At 37.3% G+C, this 27,511-nt stretch overlaps 1 protein-coding gene across 1 annotated transcript in view; it reads right to left on the reverse strand.

Moving 5' to 3' along the window:
* Positions 1-1,363: 1,363 nt before the first annotated feature.
* The window catches only part of LOC115213371 (leucine zipper transcription factor-like protein 1), a 44,269-nt gene continuing 18,121 nt past the window's right edge, over positions 1,364-27,511 (reverse strand). The window contains exons 3-10 of the mRNA XM_029782315.2: positions 26,587-26,781; positions 23,193-23,316; positions 20,958-21,023; positions 15,635-15,727; positions 11,975-12,046; positions 9,264-9,365; positions 7,771-7,874; positions 1,364-2,008 (exon numbers count right to left, since the gene is read on the reverse strand). Coding sequence (XP_029638175.1) covers positions 1,984-2,008; positions 7,771-7,874; positions 9,264-9,365; positions 11,975-12,046; positions 15,635-15,727; positions 20,958-21,023; positions 23,193-23,316; positions 26,587-26,781 — 781 coding nt within the window. The 3' untranslated portion in view covers positions 1,364-1,983. The remainder of the gene's footprint in view (positions 2,009-7,770; positions 7,875-9,263; positions 9,366-11,974; positions 12,047-15,634; positions 15,728-20,957; positions 21,024-23,192; positions 23,317-26,586; positions 26,782-27,511) is intronic.

Genomic DNA, 27,511 nt, shown 5'->3' on the forward strand with positions numbered 1-27,511 from the left:
AGTAAAACAAAACAAATGAAATTTTCGAAATTTTATTTTTGAATTTGTGAAGAGAGAAAGTATTAACAGACAAAAAATATAATTACTAAGTAACTACACTTTTGTAAGATAATAAAATATCATAAAACTAAATGAAAACATTTTAAATATGAATGTATGTGTAAAAGTAAATATCCATAAATGTATACATATTACATTTCTATATGTAAGACTTAATTGGATTTAGATTCGACTTGTTTACAGTTTATGCGTTTGACTTGATTAGGTTGACCTGGGTACAGATAATATTATATCTATCTATCTTTCTCTCTCTCTCTCTCTCTTTCTTTCTACACACACACACACATATTGTAAATTTCATTTTCACTGGGTCCTTTAAGTTTCACCAAATGGCATATTATTCAACCTGTCCCAATCGAAATTAATTTTATAACCTTTGACTCTCACAATGTCTCTCACAATCAGTAAATGGTTTATTATTCTAAAGCTTACTTTAAAATAATGACCTTAAATTAACACTTATACAACACACACACACGCACACATATATATATATGCAATAGACTCTAATACTGATTTTTGACAGATTTTCAGTAATTCAATCAATAGAAATATGTACGCAGTGAATCAAAATATAAATCTGATGAATATTCAACAAACATATGCAGACATTTACCATATGTTCTTCAATCAGAATTAATGTGATATTGTGAGAGACATGACTGGGATCTTCTATCACAAGTATGGTCTATTCAATGGAGTTCCACAGTTTCCATCTACTCAATTCATCATATATACATATATGTGTGTGTGTGTGTGTGTGTATTTATGTATGTGTATATATATATATATATATATATATATATATATATGTATATATATATATAATAATAATAATCTTAGGGAATATTATTCCAAACTTACAAGGAGAAATTGAATTTAGTAATGCTAAATCAAATTTCACAATATATAATATACGCATATAAATTAGAGAAGAACCAACCTTTTATCAATTCAACAATGAAATAACAATGATATAATTAAATTATACCATATAGAAAAAAATTATATATACAATAAAAACAATAAAAACATATACCAATGATTAAGTAAATAAAGTATACAATAATAAATAAAAAGTATATAATTGGTAAAAGGAATTTAATTTATATAATATTTATAAAGTAGATATATATATAATTTATATAATATTATATGAAGTATATAATTTACCAATTATATACTTTTTATTTATCATTGTATACTTTACTTAATTATTTGTATATATGATTTTTTTCTATATGGTATAATTTAATTATATCATTGTTATTTCATTGTTGAACTGATAAACACTTGGTTCTTCTCTAATCTATATACATATATATATATGTTACAGAGTTAAGGCAGCTTTGATATGTATAATCGTGTTCATCTTTAATGTGATAGGACGGAACATTATTTATTATTTAGTAATTTTCTTTTACTGTGAAAATACTTTATATTTTGTGAAAATGCATGAGAAGGTGCTTTTATTTTCATTAAGTTAATCCATGAGATAAAGGTGGAAATAATACTGCAGTGGAATTTGATAATCTGGTAAGAGATCAAGAATGAATAAGCTAGTAATCAACAATTCCTAAATAATTCAAATATCTCAGTGTGATAAATAAAGGTTTGATCTAATAGAACTGCTTAATAGATCGCAAGTACTATTTACATCTGCGTGAGTACGAATGAATTGTTTGATCAGCAAACACATCCCCACAATTCATCTAATGACAGACAGATGCTATCAAGGAAAATAAGAAAAGAAAAAGAGAAAAGCATTTGTGTCATAGCATAAATTAATATAAAAAAAAAGATTGAGGATTTTTGCTTTTAAATTTTAAGTGTGGAATGATTATGTGCAACTGGACGGACTTAACAGATGGACGGTTACCATTTGCATGGTTGCTATGCATCCTCAGTTTCTCTACATTATCTCTATGCATCCTCAGTTTCTTCATATCTAGGAAAAAAGAAAAGAAATTTAAGTTGTATTGATATGGTATTACAATCATTTTTTTATTAAGAAAAATTAAAAGTTGATAACTCATTGTGCTCTAACTGAAGACTTCAATTTGAGGTGAGTACAGGTATGACTGTAATGAGGAAATTTGTAAACTTTGTGGCACATTGACCGAATGCTTTCTATCACAGCTTCTGTTTGACAGATTGGAATTTGGTAGACACAACCTAGGTAAAAAACTTATCACAAACGTATGTATGTGTGCATGCATGCACACACACACACACACACACACATACACACACATCAGTATTTTCATCACTATCTAATGCCTACTTTTCCATGTAGAGGCAGATCACCAACCCTTCCCTGTTTCCAAGCAAAGCAATATCTTGCCATCACAATATTCACTCTCAAACCTATCTTTGAGTTCTTTATTCTAAGCGGCCACGCATAGCTTCTTTTGAACATGTCACTCCCTGGAATTAATGAGTGAACGGCGGCGGTGGTGACGACAATAACAACAACAGTAATAAAAATAATAATAATAATAATACTGTCAAGACCTACCAAATGTATCTGTCAAGGCCTACCATTCATATGACTGTCCCAATCGATATAAACGTATCTGTCAAAACCTACCAAAAACTGAGCAAGTATAAAGATCTTGAAATAGAAATTAGCAAAATATGGAACCTAAAGACTAAAACAATACCTGTTGTTATAGGTGTCCTGGGAATGATAGCAAAAGGGGCTGATTGCTACATAGCTCAGATACCAGGAAAGCCCAAAACAGCAGAAATTCAAAAGATAGTGCTCATGGGAACTGCCCATATCCTATGCAAAATACTTTCTATGTAATCTCAAGTCTTAAAACAAACATAATTTTCTTATGGTTTCTTAAACATTCTCTAGAACAACAACACTATGTACAAAACCAAATATATGGCACCCTAGGCATAACACCAACATGAACTTCCAACTTATTGTCTCTTGAGGTCTCTGGGTGAGACTTGGAGCCAACTTGTACAAATGTAAAGCAAAAGTCAAACATAAAATAATAATAATAATAATAATAACAATAATCATCATCATTTACCATCTGTCTTCCATGCTGGCATGGGTTGGACAGTAGCTAGTAAGCTAGAGGGTGGCACCAAACTCCTATGTATGTTTTGGCATGGTTTCTACAACTTGTGAGTATATATCAGCTTCATCATTGTCATTTATATAACCACTTTTCCCATGTTGGAACAGGTTGGATAAAACTTCTTGAAGGAGTATTTTACAACCAGACCTCATTTCTAATGCTTTCTTTCTAAGTATAACACTTTCTGGCACCTGTGCTAGTGGCACGTGAAAAAACATTCAAGCGAAGTTGTTGCCAGTGCCACTGGACTGGCTCCTGTGCAGGTGGCATGTAAAAAAATACAACTTGAACGTGGCCATTGCCAGTACTGCCTGACTGGCCCTCGTGCCAGTGGCACGTAAAAGCACCCACTACACTCTTGGAGTGGTTGGCGTTAGGAAGGGCATCCAGCTGTAGAAACTCTGCCGGATCAGATTGGAGCCTGGTGCAGCCATCTGGCTCGCCAGTCCTCAGTCAAATCGTCTAACCTATGCTAGCAAGGAAAGCAGATGTTAAACAAGGATGATGATGATGATGATGATCAAACCCAGTGCTCAACTGGTACTTATTTTATCAAGCATAAAAGGAAGAAAAACAAAGTCAACCATGGCAGAATTTGAACTCAGAACATAAAGACGGATGAAATGCTCCTACCGATTCTGCCAGCTTGCCGCCTTCATCTTGCTACAGATATTAATACATATAAACATATAAAAGATTCCAAATCTCTACTTGGGGATTTAAAATGTAATGCTTTTACAATTTTTTAGATTATATAGCAAGGGAGTATTTTTTTTAATATTTACATTTACCCTACCTTTCAAGTAGCTTGCTCGTTGATCATAATTAGATGTCTTATTTCTCTATATGCATTTATACGTAGTAACCAAACCGAATTGAACTAGAAACATTCGTTCCTAAACCAAATAGCATAATGGATAAGAGAGTTACTGCCCTTAGTTAGGACAAAGGTTGGATTACTGATGTACAGAATAAACAGATTGAAATAAAGAGTACATGAAACAATTGAGGTTTAGTCCATGCCAGTATGAAAAGCAGATATGATGATGATTGTGATGGTGCAGGTAATGATGTTGATTGGGGTGGTCGTGATGTTTTTTTTTAAACGATAAACTCATCTAAGACGACAACAATTGCAGCGTGGAAGGTGTTTATAAGCCATTTAAGAAACACACAAAAACTATTAGATTCACTTCAACATTTCAATTTAAATTGTCAAAATATTTTCGTCGTTTTGAGACCATGACCTGTTCACTGACAAAATTCAGTGCTGCATCATCTAAGACGTTTATTCTAAAGCTTGATACAATTAATTCAGATTTCCTCCTCCTCATCATCATCATTTAATGCCCCCTTTTCCCTGATGACGTGGGTTGGACAGTTCAGCAAGAACAGACAAGCCAGAGGGCTGCACCAGGTCAGCTGTGGCATGGCTTCTACAGTTGGATGCACTTCTTAATGCATATAATTAATAGAACATTCATGGCTAGCATGTGAAGGCGCACTGCTCAGTGGTTAGAGTGTCAAGCATACGATTGTGAGGTTGTAAATTCAATTTCCAGACCGGGCTGCATGTTGTGTTCTTGAGCAAGACACTTTATTTCACGTTGCTTCAGTTCACTTGGCTGTAGAAATTAGTTGCGACGTCACTGGTGCCAAGCTGTATCTGCCTTTGCCTTTCCCTTGGATAACATCGGTGGCACAGAAAGGGGAGGCTGGTATGCATGGGTAACTGCCAGTCTTCTATAAAAACAACCCTAGGTTGTGCGTTTGCCAGTGAGGCAACTTTCCACCCAGACTTGTACCTCGGAGGGGAGCCTCTTACGTGCACCCATGGTCATTCATGACAGATGGAGTCAAGGCTTTTTTTTTTTAATAGCTAGCATACATGACTTCCAGTGTGTTTTGATGAAAATGCTGAATACAACTTCAGGGACAGAATATGTGTGTGAGCACCTCAATGACAAATGACACACTGTTGTTAAGAATAGTAAGACACAACTGTAAACTCCATAATGTAATGTGATGTGAACCAATAAGAATATTGTTGTATATTTCACTTCTGAGAGCGCAATTTCAATTGCTCTGGTTAATTCTGTAAAAGTGGACAACAACCTGTTGTTAAGGGTCTCACAAGGTCTTCTTCCACAATACTTAACATCCAAATTTTTCTTAATCCTTTTGCCCCTTGTGGAGCATAGGGTCTCAACAGTTGTTTTCCACTTTTTGCAGTCATTGGTGTGTTTCTTGGCTGCTTCCCATGTCAGTTCAGTGGTCCTGAGCTCATCCAAAATGCTCTGCTTTCATGTCTGCTTCGAGCGTCCTCGCTTCCTTCTCCCCTGCGGGTTCCAGTCAAGTGCTTGTCGTGTCACATTTGAGGGTTCTTTCCGCAGTGTGTGTCCGATCCATCTCCATTTCCTTCGTCTAATCTGAACATGTATGGGCTCCTGGTTGGCCCTTTCCCACAGGTCGGTGTTTGGCACTCTGTCGAACCACTTCTGCCCGGAGACATTTGTTGATGAAGGTCTGGATCTTCTTGTAGTTGCTGCAGGTGGATCGCCATGTTTCAGAGCCATACAAAAGCACAGATTTTACATTTGAAATAAATAAGCAGAGCTGTCCCCAATAAAGCCATTTTCTGAGCAAGTCCTACCCTCGTGTGAATCCAAACTTCTCAAATCTGATTGTTAATGCCCCTAAAACCCTACAATTATTTGGATGACAGTTACTTTCTTCACTGCCAACATTCATGCAATCCCATCTTTTAATAGCTCGTACTTCTCAATCTTTTCCAGTTCTTTATCATCCACATGTACACCCCCAGGTATGGCAATATCTATGAACTCAGTTTCCTTTGTCATTTCATCAACAACAATGTCTGGTCTTCATGCATCTATCACTGAATAACACTGGATTGTAAAATTTCACTAGATTTTATACTCAATATTCTCAGTGACATACCATTTCAATGCTCTTTTAATGCCCTTTTAAGACTGTACTTCTCACACATTTGGAACTTGGTGTAATTACAATTCTATATTTAAGAGATGAGGAATTATGTATATTATTTACATTTGATGGATATTTGTCCTCATCTTGTTTGTTGTTAACACGACATTTCGGCTGATATACCCTCCAGCCTTCATCAGGTGTCTTGGGGAAATTTCGAACCCGGGTTCTCATTCCTAAGGATTTTTTCGATGTTGTTGTTATTGTTATTATTATTATTCAAGTCACTGCCTGGAATCGAATGCCATATGCCAAGGGCATATGGCGTAGTGGTTAAGAGTGCAGGCTACTAACCCCAAGATTCCGAGTTCGATTCCAGGCAGTGACCTGAATAATAACAATAACAACAACATCGAAAAAATACCTTAGGTTCAAAATTTCCCCAAGACACCTAATGAAGGCTGGAAGGTACATGAGCCAAAACGTTTTAATAACAAACAAGATGAGGACAAATATCTGTCAAATGTAAATAATGTTGGTGTAATTAGTTTTCAAAGCTTGTTCCTGAGCACTACAAATCAATACCTTAGAGCATCCTTTCAGATCACTTTCTTGAACCACCTCCAGTTGTTGGTCTTGTCTTCCACTTCCATTTCTCTGAGGTTTTGCCCATACATTGCTTACACTTTCCACTTGTTCAGTCTATGCTCTCAATTTGTTTATTAAATTCTTTTGGATGTGTCACATTTTCACTTATTATTATCATCATTATTATTATTATTATTATTATTATTATTATTATTATTATTAAGGTGGCAAGCTGGCAGAATTGTTCACACACCAGGAAAAATGCTTAGCAGCATTTCATCCATTTTCACGTTCTGAACTCAAATTCTGCTGAGGTCAACTTTGCCTTTCATCCTTTAGGGTTGATAAATTAAGTACCAGTAAAACACCGGGGTCGATGTAATCAACTACTCCTGCCACCAAAACAATTTCAGGACTTGTGCCTCCAGCAGAAAGGATTATTATTATAACTGAAATAACAAAATTGATTCTGTCCCTGAAGTTGTATTTACCATCTTCATCAAAACATACTGGAAGTCATGGATGTTAGCCATTAATGTTCAATTAATTATATGCATTATAATAATAACAATGAAATTAGTGTATAGTGCTCCGGTGCACTACAACTCATCAAAGGTTCATGTACAGTACATAGAATTATGTACAAAAGTTAGCTTTGGCATGGCTTCTTAGGAACAATGTGTATGTGTATGATTGTGCATGTGTGAGTGTGTCTGTAAGTGAAAGAGAGTTCACATGTGTATGTAGAAGAATACGTGTGCATGTATGAAAATGAAAGTTGACAGTCTAGAGTTTCACTGGTCACCATCTGAGCAAAGCAGTGATATGTGTTGATATTCCTTGTTGATATAACAATCAGTCCCTCTACACTTTTGAAGACCAGGGGAAAAAATTCTTTATTTGAAAGATAAGTAAAGGTTGGCAACAAGAAGGGTATCCTGCTGCAAGATGTTGTCACAAATAGTCCTGTTCGAACCATGCTTGCAAGGGAAAATGGATGTTAAAAGAATGAACAAACATAGAAGAAATGGTTTTGTACAAAATTAATTAGGAAATGAAATAGCTTTATTCTTACTTTGATAATCTTTGCCTCAATTCTTTTATCTGCTCGTTTTTCTTCTGTAGCATTGATTTGAGATTTTTGAAAGGTGCTGTCTGGGATACCTTCTTCTCCATTTCCTGTAGACAGAATGGCAGTTGAAAAAAAAAGTAAAAAGCAAAGCAAAATTAATAAAAATTAAATTTATAGATAATAACAGCATTAGTGTTAACATATGCAACCCCTTTGTAACCAAGCTGAATGAGATTAACCCTGGTTCTATAATACAAGTTTTTTAATTTTAAAATGATTCAAATTAATTCCTTCCATCAAAATTTCATGTTTGGACTTCACTTTGTAACCAGATGGTAGTTTTATCTTACTGCATGACACTTTCAGCATGTGTCTTCTATTGTAGCCTTGGGCCAACCGATGGCTTGTGAGTGGACTGGGCAAATGGAAAGTGTATGGAAACCTGCTGTGCATGTGTGTGTGTATGTTTGCATGTGTTATAATGATTTTGAATTTTGGCACAAGGCTAGTAGTTTCAGGGAGCAGGTAAGTTAATTACATCAATCTCAGTGGTCAACTGGTACTTATTTTATCGACCCAGAAAGGATGAAAAGTAAAGTCAACCTCTATGAAATCTGAATTCAGAACATAAAGATGGACAAAATGTCACAAAGCATTTTGCCCAGTGTGCTAATGATTCTGCCAGTTTGCCACCTAATATTGAAAACACAACAATGTCCCAACTTATCTTTTTTTATTACAGCTTTTTCAAATCTGTATATCAAAACTTTATTGTTCATTTGAAACAATAAAGTACCTATATTCATATTTAGCACAATTTCCAGACTATCTCAGCCTCATCATAAGGATTTGGAGTGCTTTCAACTTCTTTATCTTTTTTATAGAAGGTGGCTTATGTTTATACAGACACCGCCCCTAGAATTTGTCCATCAGAACATTAGGCTTTACTGCATCAGATTCACATTAGTGATGTATGTATGTTGCATGTTAATTATAGCCTTATATTGTGATATTAGTATTGTTTTCCTATTCAATTGTCTATTTCTGTGGTGTATCCTATAAGGAATTTTCTGTTAATATTTTCCTATTTAGTTTTGTTCTATGGTGTGCAGTATAATGCTTCTATTAAAGCAGAATACTATTTTCTTTGTAAAACTCTCACTCTCTCTCTCTCTCTCTCTCTCTCTATATATATATATATATATATATATATATATTATTTAAAACAGTTTGATTTGGTTCTGTGCAACTTAAAGTTTCTATGGCCCCTTACAGGAGTCTCAGAAGGTAGGCTGCAATTGGTCAAGGCAGGTCACATGGTGTTGTGAAAGAATATTGTCAAAGAATATCAGATGCTTACTGAGCAACAGCAGTTCCATTAGAAAAAGGAATTTCTTTGACCCCCGTGGCTGGACAGGAGGCAGTATCTACATATGACGTATATATGAAACAAGGTAAATAATGACAAATTCTTTTAGTATAAGGCAATTGTTTACCTTTTCAGCTAACTCCAACATTTCATTTACTTTCAGCAGTTCCTGTTTGGTATCAGAAAGATCAGATTCAACAGCCAGCAATTTCGGTTGTGTGTCTTTGTTCTGAAAATTTAAAGAAATGAAAACTTTTATTCAAATGCTTCCTGGGACATTTTTCATTCCCAGCAACCAAATGTTTTTCTTCATTTTGTTTTTAACGTGTATAGTGAATTTATTTGCTTTGAATAATGAAATTCATAGACTTATACATAGTTTTAAAAAGATACTATTCAGTACCATTTAAAAAATAAAATAATTCTAAGTGAAACCACATGGATTTATTTATGCAAAATAAATATTTATACCATCATCAATTTTACATCGGCTTTTCCATTCATGCAGCATGAGTTGGAAATGTCAGCAATTGGCATAAGTGGCAGCAGCAGCATGGGTGGAGCCGCAATGGCAGTGGACTCGCAGTTGTAAGAACGCAGTTTCAATTCCCATTGTGAGTGTTTATTGAGCAAAAACACCTAAGCTCCACGAGGCTGTGGCAGGGAGGGGTGGTGAACCCCACTGTACTCTTTTACCACAACTTTCTCTCACTCTTTCTTCTTACTTCTGCCACAAAGCAGAGGAACCATGGTGTAATCCACTATGGTGTGGTAAAACTTTCAGACCCTAGTCTAGATTGCGAATCCTCTGTACCCCAGGATGGTTCAGCTCTCCACCCGTTAAAAGCCACCGTTTATGGAATGAGGATAACAACGTAGCTTTCACGCCCGTGCAACCGCCAGTCTATCGCGTGTGGTGGGTGGATCTTCAAGTTGCCACACACATTCTTAGTAGCTTAGAGTAGGCTCAAATTAGAGATTATTCTTTGTGGCTAATGGTGTGAGTCCTGATTGGAAGAAGAAGCAGTAGCATGGTGATGGATGTGGTGATGCCACTGCCAATACACTGATGCTAACGCCAACAATGACAATGTATTTCTGTCATTTCTTTCAGTAAACTCAGAAATTGGTAAAATTACCGAAGTGTCAAATTCCCTTTGAACAGAATAAGCCTTGAAACAAATGTACATATGAAATAGCTTTCATTTTAATGAAATTCCACTCATCTCCATTTAGCTGCACATTCATTTCTTTTAACTTCAATTATAAATCTGACATTTAAGTTACACAACTTCCCACTTTTTAGCATTTAAATAGACTGTATCCGATCAAATTTTCAACCTGTTTTATGTTGAAACTGGCCAGATCCAGCCTCTTACACATAACCTACAGTGTAATTCTAAAAATAAACAAATACACCATCAGTCTTGAAGGTATGGGATAATGCATGAATAATCAAAACAATGAATAAATAAGCGTTGCATTTGACAGAGTAATCCGAATGTTAAATGGTTAAAATTCTTCAAATTGTCTTGTGTCAAAACAACTTTGTCTTCAAAAATTCCAAAACTATTTAAAAAAACAAACTATAAAAAAATTATTCAGAGTGGTACTCAGGCAGACAACCAGAATACTTCACTGTGGAATAGCAAGCAATTAAATTTCTTTCTTTTGTCACACAACTATTCAGCTAATCAGTCATTGAAATAATTGTTCCTGGTTTTGTTAATTATTTTAATTAAAGTAATAAAGTATTACGGAGTCCTATGTAGGTGATTCTTAAAGTTTCAGAGGTGGTTTTGCAATCAAACATTGGCAATGAATCCCATAATACACCTTCAATACATTCAGTACAGACACTTTTAAGTGTACAGTGGATCCATTGTACAATATGGCAGTCCACCATTATAAGAGTTCCATCAGTTGCAGATATCGTTATATTTGCAAGAGGAATCCCCTTTGATTTAGAAAATTCTTCCTCAACAAGACATATAAACACTCCTTTAGTATCTGTTATAGGCACAGGAGTGGCTGTGTGGTAAGTAGCTAGCTTACCAACCACATGGTTCCAGGTTCAGTCCCACTGCATAGTAGCTTGGGCAAGTGTCTTCTACTATAGCCTCAGCCCGACCAAAGGCTTGTGAGTGGATTTGGTAGACGGAAACTGAAAGAAGCCCGTTGTATATATGTATGTGTGTGTATATGTTTGTGTGTCTGTGTTTGTCCCCCACCACCATCGCTTGACAACAGATGCTGGTGTGTTTACATCCCCGTAACTTAGTGGTTCGGCAAAAAGAGACCAATAGAATAAGTAGTAGGCTTACAAAGAATAAGTCCTGGAGTCGATTTGCTCAACTAAAGGTGGTGCTCCAGCATGGCTGCAGTCAAATGACTGAAACAAGTAAAAGAGTAAAGGTCTGGCAAATAATGATAATAATAATAGCTGTTATTGCTATGATCATTTTAAAGTCCACTTTTTCATGCTCACACGGCTTGGATGGTATTCATTGAAGCAGATTTTCTATAGTCTGAGGCCCTTCCTGTTGCCAACTTCACCTGTTTCCAAGATAGGTAATATTTCTCCATATCCAGAAATATATGCATGGAAGATTATACATGAAAAGAAAGGCAGTGCATTTCGATAGAAATTTGGTAAGAAAAAGGGTTATATCAAGTTAAAACAAATTGCTTTTCAATATTTGTACAAACCTAAGCCACATGGCCCTGTATTTACTTGAGCTCTATTATAACTCATCTCATTATCAAAGAGTCCCACACAAGCCACTATTTAAATCTGCTCTCTACAACATCGAAATGCATAATAGCAAAAATACAAACCATCTGGAGTTCAGACTTCAAATCAGTCATTTGTTTTTCCAGGTCTTGGATGATCCCATCATCATCTGGTTTCTTAAAAAAAAAATTAAAAAAATTTTTTTTTAAAGTCATCATCATCATCAATGAAATTTAAATTATTGCACCATAACAAAATTACCAATTAACAGATAACAATCAGGTACCGTAAGCCAATTTGAAAAATGAAAAATGTACTAGAATCTTTATCCCCTTCAAGCTTTAACATAACAACTGTGGGTGTTAGGTGCTTCATACATAAATTATGTATAGTGAAGTGAGTGATAGCATATTTGATATATTAAGTCAAGAAATTTAAATTATTAAAATTACATGTTTAATGATGTAAGCATTCATTTTCATAAAAGACTAATTCTGGTAAAAAAAAAAAAGAGGAAAACAACCGCTAAACTATAAAACTACATATTGTATACAATAGGATATGAGACTGATGTTTAGCAGTATGTTGACATGTTTCAGTATTATTGAACCTCTTCAGCCAGCACTACATAGTTTAACTCATTAGTGCAGACCTTAGCTGACTAGGAGACACTTTCCACATCAGAGGTTCTTAATATGGGCAGTAACATCCCCTAAGGAAGAATGGGACAGTAAATGTCAAGGGGACATTATGGCTGTGGATGTTTAGAGCAGTCATGAGTTTACTTGGAAATTAAATATTTAAATCAAATACAATACTTATAGTTTAAATGCATTTTCAAAAAAAAATCTTTGTTGTGCCTCATGATGCACCTAGCCCCAATGTAATTTCAACATATAAATCCTCACCTTCTTCAATTATTCATATAAAACTTTAAGTAGCCCATGCAAATGAAGACCATACTGGATGATGATGATGATGATGATAATGATGGTGGTGGTGGTGGTGGTGGTCATCATCATCATCACTATCATTTAACATCTGATCTCCATGCTGGCATGGGTTGGACGGTTTGACATATTGAGCTGGCTCGCCGAGAGCTGTCCAGACCCCAAATGTCTATTGTGGCATGGTTTCTACAACTGGTTGCTCTTCCTAACGTCAACCACTTATCAGAGTGTGCTGGGTGCTTTTTATGTGCCGCCAGCACAGGTGTGTTTACATAACACCAGCATGGGTGCTTTTTATGTGCCGCCAGCACAGGTGTGTTTACATAACACCAGCACGGGTGCTTTTTAACTGGCATCAGTTCCTGAAAGGACAAGCCTGTACGAGTACTTAGCCTGACATTGCTTTATCAAGTACAGCAAATTACCATATCTCTTGGTCCCTTGTCATTTCCTCAGTGAGGCCCAGCATCTGAAGATCCTTTCTCATCACTTCGTCCCACGTCTTCCTGGGTCTACCCCTTCCACAGGTACCCTCCATAATTTGAGCTCAGCACTTCTTTATGCAGCTGTCCTCATCCAGCTTACTAAATACATTTAGATTTTTCATAAACCACCATACAAAATTAATTGTAGTTTGATTAACATAATCTGCATTTCTTTTTTTCAAATCATGGAGAGGGGCTGTTCGTAAAATGCCATTCTGTATAAGGGAGCATTCAGCTACAATGGGTTAAGAACCACTGCTCTATCTAGTTGCTTGGCCTTCTAGAAATAGGAGCCAAATCACCCTCAGATCACACCCTATTACCTTAAAAAGAAAGAGGGAGACTTTGAACAATGTAGACAGATGTATAAAGAGATAGCTGTGTCTGGAATTCCTCTGATCAAAAGCCTGGTCAATCCTCTGGCTAAGGTCTGGTGTGGGAATTAAACAACAGCAGTTGCAGCCACACCCACTACCACCACCATCTACAACATGAAGAGTTGCCAACTTGAAAGATTTCAGTTAAGTGGAGCAATTTGAGCCAAAAAATAGTTTGATTGCACTAACTCAGAAATACAAGCTACCTTAATATCCCATCTTCACTGTGTATCTTGAGATTTAGTATGTCTATATATAACAATACGCCTGAAACAATAAATAAAAATCTTTCCTAAGTGGTAAGTAATCCATTTCCCATATCAATGCAACTATTCACTTTCATATTCACATTTCCATGCAAGCATGGATTGGACAGGAATTTGGTGGTCAGAGTTTTACAGCCAAGTGCTCTTCTTGATGCCCACTTTTTTATAGCCTCATACAATACACAGGTATATGGTGTAACTATTCTAAAATCCAGCATGTATCAAAATATACACAACTGATAACAGGTTACTTAATTTAGCAGTCGTTGTCAAAGTTATTTGCTTTGCAACCTCTTCCATACTTTTCCTCCAGGAATCACAGTAATAACTAAACTTTGTTTAAATGATATAACATACAACATAGGTGTAGGAGTTGCTGTGCGGTAAGTAGTTTGCTTACAAACTACATGGTTCCAGGTTCAGTCCCACTGTATGGTGGCACCTTGGGCAAGTGTCTTCTCGGGCCAACCAAAGCCTTGTGAATAGATTTGGTAGACGGAAACTGAAAGAAGCCCGTCGTATGTATATGTGTGTGTGTATTTGTGTTTGTCCCCCCAATAACGATTGACAACCAATGCTGGTGTGTTTACATCCTCGTAACTTAGCAGTTCGGCAAAAGAGACCGACAGAATAAGTACTAGGCTTACAAAGAATAAGTCAGTCCTGGGGTCAATTTGCTCGACTAAAGGCAGTGCTCCAGCACAGCTGCAGTCACATAACATAAAAAAAAAACATTTTGGTATTGCTGTGTCGCAAGGAGATAGTCAATTAGTTAGTTTAGTTAGTTCTCTTTGTGCCATGAAGTACAAGCAGCTGCAACACAATCTCTCCAACCAAATCTGTTTTTTTTGCCACTGTTCAGGTCTCATTCCAGCTTCTCCACCCTTCTCATCTTTCTTGACCAATGGTCCTTCACCATGTGGTTTTAGGATGCCCTGCTGCTCTTTTCCCCCTCAAGCTTCCACTTTAGTGCCACCATGCAATGCTTTTCTCGATTTTGTATGAGAATGTGTCTAATCCAACTCCAACATCTGCATCATATTTCATCAGAGCCTGTTGATGCACATTGCTCTTTCAACTGTGTCATTTCGCACTCTTTGCAGCTAGTATTCTCCTTAAGCATGTGATTGGAAGCTGCCCATTGTTTATTACTACCTTTTTTGTCATATGGAAATAATTGGTGTATTATTTGTGATGTATCATCAGTATGTGAAGGCACATGGTTCAGAGGTTAGAGCGTCGAGCTTACGATCGTGAGGTTGTGAGTTTGATTCCCAGACCAGGCTGCATGTTGTGTTCTTGAGCAAGACACTTTATTTCATGTTACTCCAGTTCACTCAGCTGTAGAAATGAGTTGCAACATCACTGGTGCCAAGCTGTATTGGCCTTTGCCTTTTCCCTCGGACAACATCAGTTGTGTGGAGAGAGGAGGCTGGTATGCATGGGCAACTGCTAGCCTTTCACAAACAACCTTGCCCAGACTTGTGACTCGGAGGGTAACTTTCTAGGTGCAATGCCATGGTCATTCATGACCGAAAGCGGTCTCCTCCTCCATCATCAGTATAACGAAAGCACTAAATGGTAGCTTCAATGAGTACACCATAGAAAAAGATAACACATTCATTCTGGTCCAAAGCTATACAGGAGAGATTTTATAAAAAAGGAAAACAGTGAAATGAAACTCACCTGATGTTGCCAATTAGGAATATTTTTTAATTGTTTCTCACTTAAGATGAGCCTCTCAGATAATTTTTCTTTCTCATTCAGAACATCAATTGCCTGCAAATGTTATCAAAAGCAAATTGAACTTTATTGGCATGAATTTATGATGGTGAAATATGGAAATATAAGCAGAAGATGTTTTCTGTTGGTGTAATGTAATAAATTGAATATTCTTTTATCTGTTCCAGTCATTTCACTGTGGCCATACTGGAACACCACCTTGAAAGGTTTTAGTTGAACAAATTGACCCCAGGACTTTTTTTTAAGCCTAGTGCTTATTCTATTGGTCTCTTTTGCTGAATCGCTAAGTTACAGAGACGTGGCCACACCAACACTAGTTGTCAAGCAGTGACGGGGGAACAAACACAGACACAAAGACACACACACACACACACACACACACACACACACACACATATATATATGACAGGCTTCTTTCAGCTTCTGTCTACCAAACCCACTCACAAGGCCTTGGTCAGCCTGAGGCTATAGAAGATGACACTTGCCCAAGGTGTCATGCAATGGGACTGAACCCCAAACCATGTGGTTTGGGAAGCAAGCTTCTTTTATTCATTATATTGGCCATAAAGGCCTTAAATAGAAGGGAAGCTACGGGCTGGACATAGACATAATGTTATATGAAATGACAAATGAAAATGATGATAAATGAGGGTAACAAGCGATGCTCGCCGATCGCTGCTTACCCGCAGCTTCTTACCAAACAGCCATGCCTGCACCTGTTTTTTTTTTTTAAGATTTTATCCTAAACAAGGCTTGGGACTATGAAAATGTAGCTATAAAGAAGGAAAAGAAGGGTCCTACAAATTCAAAAGATGATGATTCACAAGAAGCTTAAAAGGAATGAATATCATTGACCAAAGAAAAATACAAGATGATGGCAGTGAGTTCCATAGAAAGAAGCCATTAGAATAAATGGATTTATGACTAACAGGAACAGAATGTCACAGTTTAAGTGAAACAGACTATTGGGATATAAATTACTTAGAGAACCCATACACATGAAAAATAATAGTCGAGTTAATGACACAACATTTAATATAGCCATGCATTAAAAAGTTGATTATGAATAATTATGTAAAAATAAGAGACAATATTAGCTAATGACTATCATTATCAACACTGTCATTGTTTTAATGTCCGCTTTTCCATGTTTGCATGTGTCTAATAGAATTCAATGAGGTATATTTTCTATGGTCGGATGCCCATCCTGTCACCAACCTTCACGTATTTTTTGTTTTTAAGCAAGGTAATAATTCTCCATGGCCAGACATGTTTTCTTGGAAAACTGGAAATGAGCGACACAGCTTGTATGATGCTGATGACTGTTTCCAGTCATCATGTGGCTGGCGTTAGGAAGGACATCCAGCAGTAGAAACCATGCCAACTCAGGCTGGAGTCTTGTGCAGCCCTGCAGCTTGCTAGCTCTGGTAATACCTATTTCTTTACTGCCCACAAGTGGCTACACACAGAGGGAACAAACAAGGACAGACAAACAGATTAAGTCGATTACATCGACCCCAGTGCGTAACTGGTACTTATCTAATCGACCCCGAAGGGATGAAAGGCGAAGTCAACCTCGGCGGAATTTGAACTCAGAACGTAGCAATAGACGAAATACTGCTAAGCATTTCGCCCAGCATGCTAATGTTTCTGCCAGCTCGCCGCCTTGCTCTTGTAATACTGTCCAACCCATGCCAACATGGACAACAGACATTAAATGATGATGATGATTTACAAGACTTTGCTCAGCCTGGAGCTACAATAGAAGACACTTGCCCTAAGTGACATGCATTGGGGCTGAACCTGAAACTACATGATTGGAAAGCAAGCTTTCTAACTACACAACCATTCCTGCTGGCAAAAATGTTAGCACGCCAGGTGAAATACTTAGCAATATTTCGACTGTCTCTACGTTCTGAGTTCAAATTCCGCCGAGGTCAACTTTGCCTTTCATCCTTTCAGGGTCGATTAAATAAGTACCAGTTACGCACTGAGGTCAATGTAATTGACTTAATCCCTTTGTCTGTCCTTGTTTGTCCCCTCAATGTTTAGCCCCTTGTGGGCAATAAAGAAATAAAGAAACAAACAAATATTATTTTAATTATTCTGACTAGTACAGGAACAACTAGAAATATGTTTCAATTTTATTAAACTTCATCAACAAAGTATAGCCTTATCCTTCACCATACTTGCCAAAATACTGAAAAAGAATCACTAAGTACATCTACATAAACACATGGCTAGGCATGAAAATAAGCATATTTAAGAAAATATATTACTTGTTTCAGTTATTTGACTGTGGCCATGCTGGAGCACCGCCTTTAGTCGAGCATATCGACCCCCAGGACTTATTCTTTGTAAGCCTAGTACTTATTCTATCGGTCTCTTTTGCCGAACCGCTAAGTTACAGGGACGTAAGCACACCAGCATTGGTTGTCAAGTGATGTTGGTGGGACAAACACAGACACACAAACATATATACACACACACACATACATATATACGGTGGGCTTCTCTCAGTTTCCGTCCACTAAATCCACTCACAAGGCTTTGGTCGGCCCAAGGCAAATTTAGAAAACACTTGCCCAAGATGCCACGCAGTGGGACTGAACCCGGAACCATATGGTTGGTAAGCAAGCTACTTAGCACACAGCCACTCCTGTGCCTATATCTGCATTAAAAAATAATACTATCATAGTGTCTCTCTTCAGGCAATGGACATAATCCAGTTTTTATAATGCCTGTCTGACCCACAATAAATATTTGTACATGAATTGATGGAGCAACCATTAATTGAGAGTGACATGGGTACAAAATCGATTTTCTTGAACCTTTGATTCCAAAGCTTTTCTAGATTAATGATTTTCTTGAACCAAGGGTGGTCATTTTGGTCAACATTCTAAATCAGTGGTTCTCAATTGGGGTCCATATAAAATTTTGGGGGAGTCCACACAACAAAATATTAAATTGGGGATTCACAATAGTATATTAAGTACCCCTGAAAAAATTTTACTTTAGATCTATCTATGTATTGGTATGTGTGGAGGTGCAATGGCCAGTGGTTAGGGCAGCAGACTCGCGATCAGAGGACCACAGTTTCGATTCCCAGACCAGGCATTGTGTGTGTTTATTGGGCAAAAACACCTAAAAGCTCCACGAGGCTACGGCAGGGGGTGGTGGTGACCCCTGTTGTACTCTCTTGCCCCAACTTTCTCTCACTCTTTCTTCCTGTTTCATAAGTAATGCTGCAATGGACTGGCATCCCGTCCAGCAGGGGGTAACACATACGCCACAGAAACCGGGCCCATGAGCCTAGCTAGGCTTGAAAAGGGCGCATAAATAAATAAAAATTGGTACGTACTGCAAGAAACAGCTAAGTTTTTTCCTCTAACATTTTACATAGCTCAACCTACACAATTAATGTGTGAAAAACAAAATAGGAATTTTGAGAGAAATTTCTATAAAACTAGTTTTTAAACGATGAATGGAAATGGGGGTCGAAGGGGACCATAGATAAAAAAAAAAATGATTGAGAATCCCTGCTCTAAATTAATTATCTCTATTTTTTTCTCTTTCTTTTCTATCTGGGGTAGCCAAGTATCTCCTCTAAAGCAAGGCACCTATTTCTATCCCATCATTATACTTTAACCTCTCGACTGGCACAAAGCCACCTCTCTCAATACTACTCTCCCTCCCAGTTGTGGGGGAGGAGAGATCTTTGTCTTGCAAGTTACTTGGTGACTCTCCTGGTGCCGGTGCCATGTACAAAACAATCAACACACTGTAAAGTGGTTGGTGTTAAGAAGGGCATCCAGCTGTAGAAACCATGCCAAAACTGAGAATGGAATGTGGTGCAGTCCTCTGGTTTGTCAGCTCCAGTCAAACCAGCCAACCCATGCCAGCATGGAAAATGGACATTAAATGATGACAACGATGATGATGATGACTTAAATGAAATACAGGCACCTGTACATTAGTATAAATTAGTGTGGGCTACAAGAGGTTCCAGACCATCATGTCCAAAAACTTGGGGTTGTACCTGTATTTATTTTTGGTTGGGAAAACCAATATTAATCTCAAACTTAATGAACATAGCAGGGTTTGTTACCACAAACTTCATTTCACAGGTTAACACAGGCTCACAACCATAGAACTAAAGGCATTTAATATAATAGTTTTTCCCATCCTTAAGCAATGAATATATCTCTAAACATTCTGGGGTTTGCTAAAATTTTAAACATTTATTTAAGTATGGATGCAACACAGCTGATGATTAAGGAGGTCCGTTCACAATCACAGGGTCCCAGGTTCAATTTCACAGTGTGGCATATTGTGCAAGTGTCTTTTAACCATTGCCTCAAGTCAACTAAAGTCTTGTGAATACACAAGCCCATTAGTGAATTGTACAAATAATTCGAAGGTACAACCTGGTCACTCACACTTTTACACACTGATTTTGACAGAGGATTATGTTAAAGGTGCACATGTCTGTGGAATACTCAGCCACTTACATACTAATTTGAGGTCTCCTGGATTTCAGTCACTCAAACAACTGAAACCTCCCCATCAGTAGTAGCAGCAGCTGTTGCTGTCATTGTCATTTAATATCAATTTTTCAAGCTGACATGGGTTGGATGGTCTGACAGAATTCAGCAAACCTCAGTGCTGTGTCAAGTTCCAAAGTCAGCTTTGGCATAGTTTCAATGGCTGGATGCCCTTTTTAACATATCAATATATGTCTTTAGTCTTTCTTTTAGTCTTTTACTTGTTTCAGTCATTTGACTGCGGCCATGCTGGAGCACCGCCTTTAGTTGAGCAAATCGACCCCGAGACTTATTCTTTGTAAGCCGAGTACTTATTCTATCGGTCTCTTTTGTCGAACCGCTAAGTGACGGGGACATAAACACACCAGCATAGGTTGTCAAGCAATGCTAGAGGGACAAACACAGACACACAAACATATACACACACACATACATATATATATATATATACATATATACGACGGGCTTCTTTCAGTTTCCGTCTACCAAATCCACTCACAAGGCATTGGTCGGCCCGAGGCTATAGAAGAAGACACTTGCCCAAGATGCCACGCAGTGGGACTGAACCCGGAACCATGTGGTTGGTAGGCAAGCTACTTACCACACAGCCACTCCTGCGCCTATGATAATATAATTTCAACAAAGTAATATGGCCACATGTTCATATAATGTTTCAGGAGAAAATCTGTCAGACATTAAAAAAAAAAAAAACAGCTATTTACCTGACCTTCAAGGCGTGAGAGTTTTTGTTTAAGTCGAGCATTTTCTTCTTCTAATTCAGTAATACGCTGAAAATATATGAATTAAATACTGAGTTATCAATGAAATATCAGTGACTGAATTCAAGAATACTGACTAGTAATAACGATCACATGTTTTGTTACTGTATTTATTCTCTTTGCAATCAAATTTAATATAAAATCACAAAATGTGCATAAGCGATTAAATAAACAGCAGAATACACTGCAAAAGTGTTTGAGAAAAATCAACCATCAAATTGCACATAATAATACTTTCTGGCTTTGGCACATAGCAACAGCTTTAAGGGAAAGGAGTTGACCCTAGTACTTGACTGGTATTTATTTTATCGACCGCCAAAGGATGAAAGGCAGGCAAAGTTGACATTGGTGGGATTTGAGCTCAGGATGTAAAGTGGCAGAAGCAATGCTGCTCAACATTTTGCCTAATGCACTAATGGTTCTGCCAGCTCGCCACCTAAGAGCTAACTAATAATAATATAACTGATAAAGATATGAGACGTTCTGGTACAGTTGTTGTGGAGCTGTCTTATTTGGTACCACTGATACAATGCCAACTTATTTGAAATCAGAAGTTTTAATGTTTTACTTGTTTAATGTTTTATATTTCTTTACTACCCACAAGGGGCTACACACAGAGGGGACAAGCAAGGACAGACAAACGGATTAAGTCGATTATATCGATGATGATGATGATACAGTGTGTAACTGGTACTTATTTAATTGACCCCGAAAGGATGAAAAGCAAAGTTGACCTTGGCAGAATTTGAACTCAGAACGTAGCGGCAGACGAAGTACCGCTAAGCATTTCGCCCGGCGTGCTAATGTTTCTGCCAGCTCGCCGCCTTAAATATTTAATGTTTCTCTTATTTGTTTAATGTTTCTCTCTCCCTCTCTGTTTGTGTGTGTAAGTATATTTCTCTTTCATTATCATCATCATCATTTAGCATCTGCTTTCCATGTTGGCATGGGTTAGATAATTTCACTGTGAAAGTGGTATGCTGTAGGGCTACACCAGGTTCCAATCTGATTTGGCATGGTTTCTATGGCTGGATGCCCTTCCTAATGCCAACCCCTCCCAGAGTGTAATGGGTGCTTTTTACATGCTAGTTACATGACACTGTCATCAGCTTTATGTGTATGAAGAGAGGAAACATGTTTCTGTCAGCTGTGTTCAGTAACTAACTTGTAATGTCTCTCTCCCCTCTTTCTTATTCTTCCTATCTGCATGCGTATATTTCTCTGCATGCATGTGCTTGGGTATGTGCATTTGCCTCCAGTGCCGAAAAGTACAATCACCAAAACAGGTTGATTGTCAAGGCAGCCATGTCAGATCATTAACATCCGAACAGTGGCACCTAATCGTCTCATTCTGAACTTATCAATATAAAATATGTTTACTCTTTTATTTGTTTCAATCATTTGACTGTGGCCATGCTGGAGCACCGCCTTTAGTCGAGCAAATCAACCCCAGGACTTATTCTTTGTAAGCCTAGTACTTATTTTAATGGACCCTTTTGTTGAACCGCTAAGTTATGGGACATAAACAGACCAGCATCGGTTGTCAAGCAATGTTGGTGGGGGACAAACACAGACACACATATATACATATACATATATACGACAGGCTTCTTTCAGTTTCCATCTACCAAATCCACTCACAAAGCTTTGGTTAGCCCGGGACTACAGTAGAAGACACTTGCCCAAGGTGCCACGCAGTGGGAATGAACCTGGAACCATGTGGTTGGTAAGCAAGCTACTTACCACACAGCCACTCCTGCGCCTGTATTTGATTAATTTAATTTCATAATGGTTCAATTTTGGGCACAAGACCAGCTATTTCGGGGGAGGGGGCTAGTCAATTATTGACCCCAGTGCTCAACTGGAACTTATTTTACCAACCCTGAAAGAATGAAAGACAAAGTTGACCTTGGTGGGATTTGAACTCTGAACGTAAAGACAAACGAAATGCCACCAAGCATTTTGCCTGACGTGCTAACAATTCTGCCAGCTCTAATAATTCCAAGTCTTTTATCAATACAGATATTAATATATTGTGATAGGATCCCATATTATTAACATCATTGTCATTATATAGCTATAGTCAACACAATGCTTGATATTCTAGAAGGAATAAATATGTACAAATGTCTACAAACAATTTTGTTTCATCATTTAATTTAAATAAAATACACATACCATCTGAAGTAAATCAGAACCACCAGACTCATTCATTGGCATCAGTTTTACTCTAACAGGAGAGTCTTTTTTTTTGCTTGAAAATTCTTGTTCTTCAAATAATTTAATTTTTTCTAAAAGTTCTCTAGAAAAGAAAAAAACAATTAGATAGCAACAATACCAAACAAATTATGCTTTATTTCAATTCAATTTAGTACTACTTGTTTTTAGTCTTCACTTCTGTCAGCCATTGTCCAACAGCCATACTGGGGCACAGTTCTGAAGAACTTAATCGATCAGATTGATCTTGGTTTATATTCCAAGATCAGGTAGCTACCACATATTGGTCTCTTTTTGCTGAACTACTAAGTTACAGCAACAGAAACAAATCAACACTAGTTGTCAAACGATGGAACACAGGCACACACAGACACAGAATTAAGTGTTAACCTTGTCTTAGTAAAAACAAAATAAATATGCTACTCAACTAAAAAGCATGCAGACACTCCAACCACCCCCAAAAACCTTGTCAAGAACACCTCATTAAGACTCTCCTCTTTCTCATCTAACAAAGCTGTATTCAAGGAAATTGTCACACCAAACAACAAAATACTTCACATTATTTGTAAGACAGTGACAAACATCACATGCTATTAAGACACGGATAAGGCAACAAGCAGGCAGAAACGTTAGCACGCCGGGTGAAATGCTTAGCAGTATTTCGTCTGTCTTTACGTTGTGAGTTCAAATTCCACCAAAGACAACTTTGCCTTTCATCCTTTCAGGGTCGATAAATTGTCTCAGTTGTGTACTGGGGTCAATTTAATTGACTGGCCACCTCCCCCAAAATTTCCGGCCTTGTAGAAAAGGATATTAAGACAAGGACGCCGTTATATTGCTCTAATTCAATTCTGACTAGGTATCGAACTGAGTTTGGTGACTTTTGCAAATACATTTGTATTTTGTTAATTTGTACAAATAATAGTTCTAATTTGCATACGGCTTTGTGTTGCATGTGGCTTTTTGGGTCCTGCTTTAATCAGCATGTATTTTTGAGTATATATTGCTCGCATGTTCACTCCATTTTTGGTCAGTTAGCATTCGAGTAAATTGATAATTCTGTATTAAATCATAACACACACACACACTCACACAAATATATATATTCATCGTCGTTTAACGTCCACTTTCCATGCTAGCATGGGTTGGACGATTTGACTGAGGTCTGGCGAACCAGATGGCTGCACCAGACTCCAATCTGATCTGGCAGAGTTTCTACAGCTGGATGCCCTTCCTAATGCCAACCACTCCGAGAGTGTAGTGGGTGCTTTTATGTACTACCAGCGGGACTGGCAACAACTTTGCTTGAATGTTTTTTCACATGCCACCAACACAAGTGCTAGTAAGGCAACGCAGGTAACGATCATGCTCGAATGGTGTTTTTAATGTGCCATCAGCTCAGAGGCCAGCTTGTTGCTCTGGCCCCCAATCTATCTATACATATATATGTTTTGCTCCAGGTGGTGAATTTGTCATTAAAAGAGATAGAATCTCTTCTCAAAGATGAAGAACATGCATATTTATTTTTTAAATATATAATAAATGATAGAGATGGGAAATGGAACATACGAGAGGCTTTATTGTTCACAATCATCGTTTCCATGCAGAACACATTGAAACAATCATTGTGAGCAATAAAGTTTCTTGTGTGTCGCATTTTCTGTCTATATCATTTGTTATATACTCAACACACACTGAGGAACTCCCAATGTAGATCCAGCAATAATTGGATTAACACTGTAGATGACATCTGGCAGATATAGGCAGTGTACATATTTCATCAGCTTCCTACTAGGAACATACTCAACACTTAAGTGTGTGTGTATTTATATATACATATATATAAAATCTCACAGAGGCTGAAGTCAGTGGTGTGATTAAAGTGCCCCAGTGTGGAAAGGGTGCAGGGGAAGATGAAATCCAGTCTGAGATGTTAAAAGCCTCAAATAGAGAAGGTATTCCCTAGCTGACTTGTGTATGGTGTCGTGGTGGCATGCACCTCTGGAAAGACACCAAAGCAAAGACAATCCAGATTGATAATCTCAACTTTTAAGAAGGGTATTAAGAGAGAGCGCGCTCTAACTAAAGAGGAATCTCCTTGATAAAGTTTATACTAGGTGTCTGGGAAAAAGATGCAGGGAAATTGCCGAACTCAAGCTTGCTAACAAAACAGTGTGATTTCCATCCTAAATGCGGCGCAACCAACCAGATATTCACTCTACAAATCTTTGAGAAATCAAGGGAACATTGTCAAGAGGTGTATGCTTGCTTTGTAGACCTTGAAAAGGCATGTGACGAGATGTTACAGAACAGGTTGTAGAGGATATTGCAAAAGTTTGAGGTTAATGAGCACTTGGGGTGGTACCACGTAAAATGCAGCTATGCTGGTGTCACAAAAAGTACCTGTGCCAGTGCCACATAAAATGCACCCATGTTGGAAAGCACCCATACCAGTGTCACATAAGAAGCACACAGCACTCTCTGTAAAGTGGTTGGCATTAAGAAGAGCATCCAGCTATAGAAAGCATGCCAAAACAGGTGACTGGGACCTGGTGCAGCTCTCCATTTTGTCAGCTTCTGTCAAGCCATCCAACTTATGCCAGCATACAAAATGAACATTAAATGATGATCATGATCATCATCATAAGGATGATGAAGATGATCATGATGATCATGATGAAAGTTGTCCAGGTTTATATCTTCTAAAGTATTGGGTTGTCCGGAAAGTTTGTGCCAATTTATAGTAGCTTACCTTTCAACTTATTTTAGAACATGGTTGAGTCCATAAAATAGGATTTGACTACACCTCCATTTAGAGCACAGTTTAAGCTATCTTTTCATGGAAGAAGATTTATGTTCCTATAACCTGTGTTAATTCTGTAACCTTTTAAAATGGAAGATACGAAAGTTCATTTTCAGCACTTGATGCTTTGGGAACCAGAAAAAAATTGCTGCAGCTCGGCTGGGATGTGTTACCCCACCCTCCATATTCACCAGATATTGCTCCTTCGGATTTCCACTTATTCAGGTCTCTGCAGAATAGACTTAATGGTAAAAATTTCAATTCCTTGGACAATGTAAAAAGATACCTTGATGAATTCTTTGCCATGAAACCACCTCAATTCTGGGAAGAGGGTATTTTCAAGTTAAAGGAAAGATGGAGATGCATTGTGCAACAAAATGGTTCATATTTGGTTGATTAAAAATGTAATGGCAAGTATTTTCTTTCTTTTAAAAATCAGCACAAACTTTCCGGACAACCCTATACATCACCAACGTTTGAGTAAAGCTGTGGAAAAATAATCATAAAATTTGTATAACAAAGTAAATAGTTGAAAGTGATCATGATACTTACACATTCTCAAGTTCAGATATATCAGCCTTCAATTTCAAATGCCAGTTCTCCGATTGCTGAAACATTTGTCGCAAAAGCAATATGTTGGTATGAGCCATGTTAATCAGTTCTGACTCCATATCACCTCTAATCACTTGAAGTAGTCCATCTAACAATTCTTCAACTTCATAATTAGTGTAAGTATCTTCAGTGAGCCTAAAGTACAAAGAAAATAATTACATATGCAAATGTATGTGTGTGTGTGTGTGTTTAGAACCAAGAGGAAAAGTATGCAATACATGCTGTAGGTTTTATTCATTCATTTGAAGTTGAACCTTCACTCCAGTGTTACTCTGAGTTTCTTGTACATTCATCAAAGCTACTCAAAGGACGGACAAGAAATAAGATACTCAGCTTTGAAGATATGCATATATATATATATATATATATATATATATATATAATATATATATATACTTTATTTAAAAGCAGCAGAAATATAACAAAACCTGTTACTCAGAGTTTCCCATTCATTGGACAGTTCTTGTTAAAACAAGAACTGTCTGACAAACGGGAATGTGAAACTCTGAGTAACAGCTTTTGTTATATTTCTTCTGCTTTTAAATAAAGCATATTACTCTACCTTGTTTCACATTTATGTGCTTACTCCAGTATATATATATGCCAGTGGCACGTAAAAGGCACCATTCAAGTGTGGTTGATGTTATTACCGCCTGACTGGCCCCCACGCCAGTGGCACGTAAAAAGCACCCACTATACTCTCAGAGTGATTGGCGTTAAGAAGAGCAACCAGCTGTAGAAACCTTTCCAAATCAGATTGGAACCTGGTGTTAAACAATGATGATGATATATGTATACACACACACACATATATACATATATATATATATATATATTATCATCATCGTTTAACGTCCGCTTTCCA

Source organism: Octopus sinensis, linkage group LG6 (assembly GCF_006345805.1).
Source record: "Octopus sinensis linkage group LG6, ASM634580v1, whole genome shotgun sequence".
NCBI classification, from domain to species: Eukaryota; Metazoa; Mollusca; class Cephalopoda; order Octopoda; family Octopodidae; genus Octopus; species Octopus sinensis.